We start from the raw sequence: 11260 nt of genomic DNA, 5'->3' as shown, positions 1-11260 counted from the left end.
ATTTTAAAGATTTATTTATTTATGCATACAGAACAGTGGTACAGGCCAGAGGTGCAGGGGCTGTGAGAGGATTCACAAGAGACAGAGTGGGGAGCAGAAAGGCTGACTGATGAAGTACACTGCTGAAGGGAGCAGCAGGCAGGTCAGCAGAGGTCTGTCTGCTGCGCCATGTGGATCAACTCCGGGGCAGGGATCAAAATCATGCTGAAGTGGTTTTAGCTTCTTAATGCTGTGCTTTAACCCACTGCGCCATCAGGGAGCGCCCGGATTGTGTATTCTTGATGATCCAATCCCTTCTCCAACATGTAATGTTCCTTTTTATCTCTGGTAATAATCATTTTTTCTGCAGTGTACTTTTATTAGTATAGCCACTTCAATTTTTTTAAGAGTGTGCATGTCTCTTTCATTACTTTGCTTTTTATCCATATTAAATTCACCTTTATTTTTAAAGTGAGCTTCTATAGCTGGCATATCATAGGGACTTACTCTTTTTCCTAGTCTGACAATTCCTACCTTTAATTAGAACATTTGACCTTTAATGTGGTCTTAATGATGTTGGCTCTAAATCCATTGTCTTGCTAGTTATTTTCTATTTGTTCCATCAGTTTTTCCCCTTCTTTTTTTTATTCTCTCTTCTTTCACATTGAGAAATTATGAGTTCCATTTCATAGATATTATTAGGTATATACCACTTTGTATTGTGTGCTTTAATGGTGGCTTTCGGGAGTCCACAATATATTAACTAATCACATGCTGTATTCAAATAATTTTATGCAATTTCATGTAAAATGATGAAGAACTTTACAATCATTTTCAATTTTCTCTTTCCATTACTTATGTTGTTATACCATGTGCTTTATTTCTAAATATGAAATAGATACCACAGTACACTACTGCTTTTGCTTTAGATTATCACATAAGAAAAAAAAAAGTTTTACTGAGATGCCATTCATCTGCTGAAGTGTGCAATTTGGTTTTTAGTAGTCCTAAGTTATACAACCATCACCACAATAAATTTTATAATATTTTTATCACCCCATAAAGAAACCCTCTTCTATTAACACTCATTTCCGGCTTCCTGTCAACTTCTGCCCTCTGCAACCTGTACACTATTTTGAAATTCTAGATTTGCCTGCTTTGAACTTTTAATATAGAAGGAATTACATATTGTCTTTCTTGACTGTCTTCTTTCACATGGAGGAATTTTTTTACTAAGTTTATACATATTGTAGCATATATCAATATCAGCATTTCACTCCTTTTTACTGATGAATAATATTCTATTTAATTTGTTCATTTTTTTGATTTGTCCTTAATCAGTTTATAGGACCTAACCTATGTTCAGTTTTTGGCTACTTTGAAGGATGCTACTATGAACAGTCATGTACAAGAATTCTGTATGTTTCCATATCTCTTGGGTATATATCTCGAAGTAGTATTGCTAGGTCATATAATAACTTTATTTTTAACATTGTGAGAAATTGCCCACTGTTTTCCACAATGGCTACATCATTTGAGGTTCTAACCAGAAATGTATAAGGGTCCCAGTTTCTTCACATCTTCAGCCATACTTGTCTGCTTTTTACCATAGCTGGTACAGTAGGTTGTCTAAACACAGCAGGTTGGCTATAAAACAAACAAGTGGTGTTTCATTGTGTTCTTTTTTTCGAGTTCAGTAAGATATACCTAACATAAAAACTGCTATTTCAACCATTTCAAATGTAGCTGAAGTATTAGGCACACCGACGATGTTGTACAGCCATCACCATTTCCAGAACTTGTTCATCATCCCAAACAGAAACTCTCTATAACAATTTCTCCTGATTCCTCCTTGCCCAGCTTCTAGTTGTTTTCATTCTGCTTTTGGTCTCTACTACTTTGTCTATTCTAAGTACCTCATATAAGTGGGGTCGTACAGTAGTTGTGTCTGGCTCACTTCACTTACAATGTTTATAAGGGTCATACATGCATGCATCAGAATTTCATTCTTTTGAAGGCCAAATAATGTTTCATTGAATAATATTTCAAGATAATTCATTATATTTCACATGTATAGGCAGCATTTTGTTTTTCCTTTTATCTTTTGGTAGCTATTTGGGTTTTTTCTACCCTTTGGCTGTTGTGAATAAAGGTGCTATGAATATCGAAATGTAAAGATCACTCCTCTGTATTTGAGCCCTTGTTTTCAATTCTTTCGGTTATAGACCTAGAAGAACAGTTGCTGGTTCATGTGGTAATTCTAAGTTTAGGTGTTTGTTTTGTTTTCCACAGAGACTGCACCACTGTACAGTTTCACCAGTGTTGCACAAAGGTTCCACTTTCTCCGTACCCCCCAATACTTGTTTTTCTCTGGGTTTTTATTAGGCAGCCTAATGGATGAGAAGTGGTATCTCCTTGTGGTTTTGGTTTGCATTTGCCTAATGAAGTGAACATCTTTTCATGTGCTTATCTTTGGACAAATGTCTATTCACATCCTTTGCCCATTTTTTACAATTGCATTATATTTTTATAATTGAGTTGTAAGAGTTCTGGAAAAAAGTCCCTCCTCTGTATATAATTGACCAGTACTTTTCCCATTTTGTAGATTACCTTTTAAATTTCTTGATAATGTTATTTGAAGCACATGTTTTAATTTTGTGAATTCTAGTTATCTGTTTTGCTTGTGCTTTGATGTATATAAAAAGTCACTTTTGGTTAAAAGTCATAAAGATTTACTCCTATCTTTTCTTCTAAACATTTTATTGTTTTCTTGCTTACATTTTGGCCTGATCCATTTTTAGTAAGCTTTTTATGTAATCTATGTTAGGGGTCTATATTCACCCTTTTGTATGTGGGTATCCCTTTACCCCAGAACCATTTCTTGAAAAGATTGTGATTTAGTATACTGTGGGAAATTAATTGACCATTACATTTGTAAGAGCTTTATTTCTGTGTTCTCAGTTCGTTTCCATTGATTGATATATCTCATTTTTCATGCTAGTATTATATGGTTTTAGTTCTTGTAGCTTTGTAATCATCTTTGAAATTGGGAAGTGAGTCGTCTTCAAAGTTGTTTTTTTTTTCAAGATTTTTTGGCTATTTTGGATCACTTACTGTATAGAAAAGAATTAACACAATGGCTTCTGCTTTGAACGGCTGGAACTTGGATTTCTAGTAAGAATGACTCACAATTCCTCAACCATCTATGCAAACAATATGACTTCAGCATGAATATGTGCTCTCCTTCTGGAAGTCTAAAGTTTTGGTCCAGAGGGTGCTGACATACCACAAAAGTGCCCCAATAAAAATCCTGGGTATGAGTCCCCCGTGAGCTTCCCCGTGGACATTCCACATGTGTCACCATAACTCACTGGTGGAGATATTAAGCACATCCTGTGCAACACCACAGGGAGAAGACCTTTGGATTCTGGCATCTTGTTTCCTCCAGACTTTGTTCTATGCACCCTTTCCTTTTGTTCACGTTAGTATCATTTCACTGTGATTACAACCCTGCAACTTCTGTGTCTTACAAGCAAATCACCAAACCTGAGGGTGGTCTTGTCAGTCCAGGTCACACTTGTATTTCCATGTCACTGTTAAGATCAGCGTGCCAATAATTTCCCAAAGCCTGGGATTTGATACAGATTGTATTGTATCTGTCACTTTGGGGGGGGTCTGTCCACCAATATTGTCTTTTGTTCCATGAACATTGATATCTTTGCATTTATCTGGGTCTTTGGTTTCTTTCAGCAATGTTTTCTTGTCTTGTACTTTCGTTAAATTTATTCCTGAGTAGTTCATATTTTCTGATGCTATTGTAAAGGGAGTAGTTTTCTTTATTTCATTTTTAGTTTACTTATTGTAAGCGGGATAGTTTTCACTATAGAGAAATACAGTTGTTTTTTCTGCATCGACCTTATGTCCTGCAACTTTGCTGAACTGTTTACTAGCTCTAATTCTGTATTTGTGCATTTTTTTTTGTGTATTCTTTAGGGTTTTCTATATATCATGTCATCTGCGAATTGAATTTGTTTTCTTCTCTCTTTTCTTCCCTTTTTGCCTCCCTCTGTCCTCTTCTCTTTCTCCCTTCTTTCTTCTTTCCTTCATTTCTTTTTTCCTAATTTCACTGACTAGAATGTCCAATCCAAAGTTGAACAGAAGGGGCAAATAGAAATATTCTTGTTTTGTTCCTGCTTTTAGGGCAAAGCATTAAGTCTTTCACCATTAAGTATGAGATTAGCTGACAGTTTTTATTTTTTCATGTGAGGTTTTCTGTGGGGAATTTCCTTTCCATTTTTAGTTTCTTTTGTGTTTTTATAATGAAATGGTGTTGACTTTTATCCAAAAAAAGTTGGATCATCTATTCAGATGATTAAATGTTTTTGTTTTATTTTTATTAATATGGTTGATGGCATTGATTGGGTCACATATTGAATCAACCTTGCATTTTGGAGTTAATGCCACTTGGTCATGATGTATATAATCTATCATCATTATTTTGTTGAGGATTTTGTGTCTATATTGTTCTGACCTCATACAATATGCTGGGAATGTTCTGTCTTCAGTTTCTTGAGAAAAGTTTGTGAAGGGTTGGTATTCATCCTATGTTGGTAAAATTCACTAGCTTATCTTTTCAAGATGTTCAAAAGGAAATGTATCTTTTACATTTAGCCACTCATGTACTTTTCCTTTACTCTCACTTCTTTTTATGTAAATCTGTATTCCATCTAGTGTCATGTTCCTTTCGTAGGAAGAGTTTATTTTGATATTTTTCACAGCATAGGTTTGCTTGTGATACATTTTCTGAGCTTTTGCTTAAAGCTGTTTATTTAAGGGTTAAAGCACAGCAATGGGTTAAAGCGCAGCACTACAGAGCTAGCTGCAGCCACTGAAGCACAAGTTTGATCCCCTGCCAAGAAGTTAACCCACATAGCTCATCTCTCCTGTCTTACCTGCTGCTTCCCTTCAGCAGTGTATCTCAATCAGTCTGCCTGTTCTGCTCTTCACTCTGTCTTTGGTGACTCCTCTCACCTCCTACACCTCTGACCTACACCCCAGTTCTGTATGTATAAATAAATAAAAATTTATGCTGTTTATTTAAATTTTCAAAATTTTTAAGATTTCACACCACTGGCTTTGCAGTTTCATGCAAAATTCTATCATTATATTTGTTTCTTAGCATATACCTGTGGCTTTTCCTGCATGATGCTCTGAAAATTATCTCTTAATTATTGCTTTCCAGCAATTTGTTTATGGTATGCCTTGGCATGACTCAATTTCTTCTTACCGTGGTTCATAAATCCATTAAATTTGGAAATTTTTCCAGCTACTCTTTCTTCAAATAATGTTTCTATTTTTCCCTATTGTTCCTCCCCTTTGAGTACAGGTTTATGCACATTAGGCTAGTGATTGTATTTTCAGAGATCGTTGATTCTCTGTTCATCTTTTACCTAGTCATTTGCTCTTTTTCATTTTGAATAATTTCTACTGCTATGTGTTTGTATTCATTGACCTTCTGTTAGTAGATTGTGAATTTTTCATTTAATATATTTTCTTTTTCTTCTCTAGAAGTTCCAGTTTGGTCTTATTTGTATCTTTTACTTTTCATCATGTTCATGCTTTCTTTTTCATCATTGAGTATATTTATAAAAGCCATTTTAAGATCTTAGTCTTCTTTCCTCATCTTGATCAGATTATTTTGTGTTGATTTTTCTCCTGGTCATATTTTCTTGCTTTTTTTTTTTACATCTAGTAAGTTTTTATGATTTCTACATGCTTTGTATCTTAAATGCAGATAAGAATTTAAAATTTTCTGCATGACAGTTGCTTTTGGACATTTGATCATTTAAAATTTTATTTATAAAATTTCATAGGGGGTCCTCCCCAGTGGCGCAATGGGTTAAAGTGCAGCAAGCTGAGACTGACTGCTTCAGTGTGAGTTGGTCCTCTGCCTGGAGGTGGTCCACATGGCTCCCAGGGGTGATCCATGTGGCGCAGTAGACCTTTCCTGACCTGCCCACGCCTCCCCTTAGCAATGTACTTGGTGAATCTGCCTGTCCTGCTCTCTGCTCTGTCTCTGGTGAATCCTCTCACCTCCCCTGCACCTCTGGCTTGTACCCCAGTTCTGTATGCATAAATAAATCTAAAAAAAAATTTCATAGGGCAGTTCTACTGAAGACTTTAAGTCTAGAAGTAATTTCGCTTTATTTCCAATGTGTGATTCTTCTAGTGAATTGCCCTTAAAAATCAATCAGGTCTTGCCACTCCTCCACGGGATGGAGGAAATGTGGATTATTTCTGGCCTATTGTGAATTCTAAGAAATGTTTCTAACACTCCTTAGTTACTAATCTTTCACGAGGACGTTACTTTTGCCTAGCCTTACATTACATGTGCTCATTGAGAATTTAACAATATTAAGTGATGCCCATGTGGACTCTTGGAGTTTTTGCTTTCTTTGCATAATTTGTTCTTTCTAGGCTCTGCCCTTCAGATTCAGCTGCTTTGGCCTCTCTGAGCCATGATCTCTGGGTCTTCACTCAATGGGGTCATTGAACTCTGTCTTGCATCCTGGTGAGGCTCTAGGCAATAAGCTGGGGACCAGGGTTTGATGTATTTCCTTTTGTTTAGTGATCTCAGTCCTGCAATGCATGTGGTCCAGTGTATGAAAATAGTAGCTCATATATCTTGGGTAACTTTTTAGTTGCTTACAGTGGGAGACTATTCTAGCCTGATTTCCTACACTGTCAGTTTGTGCATCATCTGCCAAGGCCCCGCAGCTAGCTTCCATCATACTCGCAGGTGCGCATGTTTCCTGCATCAGCACCTCGGCTGTTCGGTGAGATGTGTGTGGATTGAGCTGAAACTCTCAAAAAGCAGACTCCCTTCACTCCTGCCCTTTGTCTCTTGTCTCTTGCAGAAGAAGTGTGAGCGTTACTGGGCCCAAGAACAAGAACCACTGCAGATTGGGCTCTTCTGCATCACCCTGGTGAGCTGGGGCAGAGGTGGGAACAGCATTTTATGGAGTCTTGGATGTTGTGGGAGGTTTCATGGAAGATTCTCAGAGTGGAAAGTTTTGGGGCTAGGGCTCTAAGGAAGAACAGTTTCCTGGCAACTCCCTTATAGTGCAGGGAATGCTGATATCAGCAAGCGAACAGTTCGAACTCAGTATATGCACGGCTTTTTATGCACAGGGATTTTTAACTATCACTGAGGTTACCTCTAATATAACTAAGCCTGATGAGGCTCTTCTAGTTATTCTCTTACCATAATATAACTAAGCCTGATGAGGCTCTTCTAGTTATTCTCTTACCATTTCAAATGAACCCAGGAAAACTTCTCACCTCGTCATACATACAGTAAAGACAACAAAACTATTCTGTTTTAGAACAAAATAAATCATTGATTCACTGTTAAAGAGCTTGTTTGGGCCTAAGAATAGTCAAGAATGGGCCCTCCCTGGTGGCACAACAAGTTAAAAGTGCGACATTGTGAAGCTGTCGCAGCCACTGCAGCACAGGGAGGTGACCACATGGCACAGCAGACCTCTCCTGACCCGCCCGCTGCTCCACTCAGCAGTGTACTTCAGTCAGTCTGCCTGTTCTTTTCCCTACTCTGTCTCTGGTAAATCCTCTCACCCTCCTGCACCTTTGGCCTGTCCCTCAATTCTTATATGCAGAAATAATTTTTTAAAAAAGAAGTGTAAATAAAGACAAAAAAAAAAAAGAATAGTCAAGAATGTTTCTTAATAGTTAGAATAGGGTTAATATAATCTCTTTCTCCCCTTTGTCAAATGTATACTGGATGAAATCATGAGGAATGACTGGGCTAAATGAATTTTTAATTTTTTTTTATTTTTAAGCAAAAGTGCTTTATTTTCTATAAATATGTCTTTTGATGTTGTGATCTTCTCCCTTTTCTTCTACTTGCCCTACAACTTTAGAAAAGGGAGAAGTGGGTGAATGCCGACATCATTCTCAGGACTCTCCAGGTCACCTTCCAGAAGGTACTAAAAGGGGAAGAGGAGGCTCCTGCATGGAAACAGCTGTTTTCTGTCTCTTTTCTGACCAGTAAACTGGGTATTCCTCTTCAGTTATTATCTGTTGGAAGTAAATGGAAAATAAGTTATAACTGAGTCTGACATGTATAGGTACTCAATAAATGTTGTCCTTTCTTTTTATATTCAGTGTCCCCTCTTCTGTGTTTCAGGAATCTCGATCTGTGTATCAGCTGCAGTATATGTCCTGGCCAGACAGAGGGGTCCCCAGCCATCCTGAGCATGTGCTTACCATGGTGGAGGAAGCACATCGCCTCCAAGGATCTGGCCCTTGCTCACCCCTCTGTGTCCACTGCAGGTTTAGGAGATGGGTTTACCTGGGTCTGGTGAGGATGGGGGCGGGGGTGGGGTGGTGGTGAAGGGTGGTGGGGGAGGAATACCTAAGGGAGAGAGACAGGAAGGACTGTGGGGATTTAGAGCCAGCCTTGCAGCTTGGCTGTCTGTCTCAAGGAACCCAGGGCCACACTTGGGCTCACACTGAAATGATCTACTGAAATGATTAGCCTTTATTGCATGCAGCCTGCCTGCAGGGGAGCAATTGCATAGTTGATGCTCAAATATATAAGCAGTTAAGGTTTTCCTTTTAAATGATAATCTGGGAGTTCTGAGACTCAACCCTCAACCCCACATGCCCCATTCAGAAGGGATTATGACAGAGCCGGCTTTGCTCATTTATCAGCGCAGGCTGCGGGCGAACAGGCGTCCTCTGCACTGTGGATTACGTGAGGCAGCTGCTCCTGACCCAGGTATGATGAGGGCCTACAGGTGCACAGGGCAGGTTCCCTGCACATGAGTTGCTGCTCACGTGTCCTGTCTCTCTGCCAGACAATCCCACCTAATTTCAGCCTCTTTGATGTGGTCCTCAACATGCGGAAACAGCGGCCCTCCTTCGTGCAGACCGAGGTGGGCGACTCAATTTCCTCCTGCTCTGAAGCCAACCCTCCTCCTCTTGCCCCTTCTTGACAATGCTCTTCCCCTGCCAGGAGCAGTACAGATTCCTGCACCACACAGTGTCTCAGATGTTCCTCTCAGCGCTCCAAAATGCCACCCCCCACAACCAGAACCTCAAGGAGGTATCAAGACCCGTTTCCACTCTCGTCCACCATCAGCACCCTCAGAGGCCTCGATCCAGAGCAGAGGTCTGTAACAACCACCACCACAGCCAGAGACCTGACTCACTGATAGCCACCTTTATCCTCCTCCATTATTCCCTTATCAGACTGTCTACTCTTCCTCTTACTCCACGGAGCCCAATGCCCATCCACGTCATGTCTTGTCTTTCCCCAGAATCGCACTCCACTGTATGATGATGTCCTCTCCCTTCCGTCTTCTCCGAACCTTCCTGCCACATCCCGCCCACTTGACGGGGTCCTCAGGTAAGAGCTCCAGCCCATTGTTCTTACCCTGCTGCACCCTGGAAACACCAGTCCTTTTCTTGTTGTTCACCTAGTATTCACTGACTTTGAATTGAACTCTGGGGAGGCTTGGGAGGACTCTTATCCCAGAGATCCCCTGCTCTCTAACCCAAGACCTGCCCTGCCTGCTAGTTTTGGCCTCTTTTCTGCTCTCCCAGGCCTTAATTCAGCCCATAGCCTTTGATGCCCCCACTTACCAGGCCTTAAGACAGGAGCTGCAGAGTTAACCCAACCTCCTTTGCATTTTACCCCTAGTCCTGGAGGCCTCCTCCTCCTCCTGTCTTTAGATGTCACTTCCTCATCTTTTGTAGATAAAGCTGTCACAAAGACGTGACCATCCCCTCCAGAGCTACACCCTGCCTCTTTCACCTGCCTGACTGGACCTTCCCTCTGCCCATCAACCTGCCAGGCGCTAGGGTCACAGGATTTCTAAACACCCGCAAGCCAGCATATAGCCCCCAGCCCTCCGGGCCCGCCCCGCCTCCCTGATGGCCGCCGGGGTGGGAAGGAAGGAAGTGGCGGTCTGCTCGGAGCCGGCTGCTGCCCGCCCTTCCCCGGGCGCCGCGGTCTCACTTCCTCCCCACGCCTGCAGGAGCATTTCGGTTCCTGGGCTACCAGCCCTCGCAATGAGCGACACCTACGCGACCGTGCAGAAGAAGCACGGGGCCCCGGCGTCCGCGCGGGCGGGCGGCGCAGGTGGGGAGGCGCTCTACAGCCAGGTCACCCCGCGCGCTCTCCGGGAGCCGGCGCGCGCGGGCTACGAGCTCGCGGCGCCGCCCAGCTGCAGTAAGTTGGGGCGCGCCCGGGCGGGGTGGGGAGGGTGCGCTCGCCTGCGGGGGGTTGAGACCGTGCCTGGTCAGCGCCGGAAGGGTACCCCTTGCCCGAGGCCAGCCGTCCACGCCCTCGAGCTTGCGTGCCGCCGGGTCCTGCCTCTGGTGAGGGGTGCGTGGGGTACCCGCCCGGAAGTGCCCTCCCCCCCAGTTCGACCGCGCAAGTGGACACCCCGCTGCTGGTGGATAATGCCCTCCCACTGGCGTCACCGTCCAGGGTTGCCTGGCGGAGTCCCCCGAGTTGATTCTTGGGGGCTCTCCTATTTGCAGTTCCTACAGACGGAAACTCAACCGCACCGAATGCCTATGAGGATGTGGCGAATGGAGCGCCCAGCGGCGGGCTCGGTAAGTGAGGCCTGTTTCTGGGCCTACAGCTTTGACTGAAGCCCATGAGTGGGGGTTTTAGGAGGTGTGGCAGAGTCCTGTGCTGTGACTGCCGTAAGTCCGGAGGGCCAGAACAACCTGCCTACCTCCCAGAACAACCTGCCTACCTCCCCACACCCCATCTTCTCTGTGAGGCCCATGTGACCCTCCTCTCTCAGGCTTCAATAAGCGCATTGGAAAACCAAAAGGACCTCGGGATCCCCCTGCTGAATGGAGCCGTGTATGAGTGCTGCCTACCTGTTGCTCCGCGTGAGGACTGGACTGGTGGTTACTGGTGGCCATGTTCTACTGTGAATTGTTGGAATGGGTCCCATGTGGAATGGGACCAACATGCCTGGATCAAAATAAAAGATTTGCAGGGTGGGACATGTGGGGATTTTGCCCCAGTGATTACAACATTCAGGACTTAAGGCCAGGAGACAGAGCTCCAGATGACTGCGGAGACTGCACTCTTGCAGATTCAAGAATGAACATCAGGAAGGGGTCCGATCCCCACAAGCTGGGAGGGCAGCCTGACAGAAGGACTGCTGGACAGTCACACTTCCCCTTCCCACCCCCCACACACATAATGGAGTAGTTCATTTTGGTATCTGAGTTT

The 11260-nt window shown here is 42.8% G+C and overlaps 1 protein-coding gene across 1 annotated transcript in view; it reads left to right on the top strand.

The window, feature by feature from the left end:
- PTPN18 (protein tyrosine phosphatase, non-receptor type 18 (brain-derived)) overlaps positions 1-11025 on the top strand; it is a 15114-nt gene extending 4089 nt beyond the window's left edge. The window contains exons 6-15 of the mRNA XM_012729174.1: positions 6897-6965; positions 7920-7982; positions 8186-8331; positions 8713-8779; positions 8859-8936; positions 9017-9172; positions 9321-9409; positions 10041-10234; positions 10549-10623; positions 10821-11025. Of these exons, the coding sequence (XP_012584628.1) occupies positions 6897-6965; positions 7920-7982; positions 8186-8331; positions 8713-8779; positions 8859-8936; positions 9017-9172; positions 9321-9409; positions 10041-10234; positions 10549-10623; positions 10821-10888 (1005 nt within the window). The 3' untranslated portion in view covers positions 10889-11025. The remainder of the gene's footprint in view (positions 1-6896; positions 6966-7919; positions 7983-8185; positions 8332-8712; positions 8780-8858; positions 8937-9016; positions 9173-9320; positions 9410-10040; positions 10235-10548; positions 10624-10820) is intronic.
- Positions 11026-11260: the final 235 nt, after the last annotated feature.

Source organism: Condylura cristata, unplaced genomic scaffold, assembly GCF_000260355.1.
Source record: "Condylura cristata isolate star-nosed mole 26May11 unplaced genomic scaffold, ConCri1.0 scaffold00002, whole genome shotgun sequence".
NCBI lineage: Eukaryota > Metazoa > Chordata > Mammalia > Eulipotyphla > Talpidae > Condylura > Condylura cristata.
This window is presented reverse-complemented; position numbering and strand designations above follow the sequence as displayed.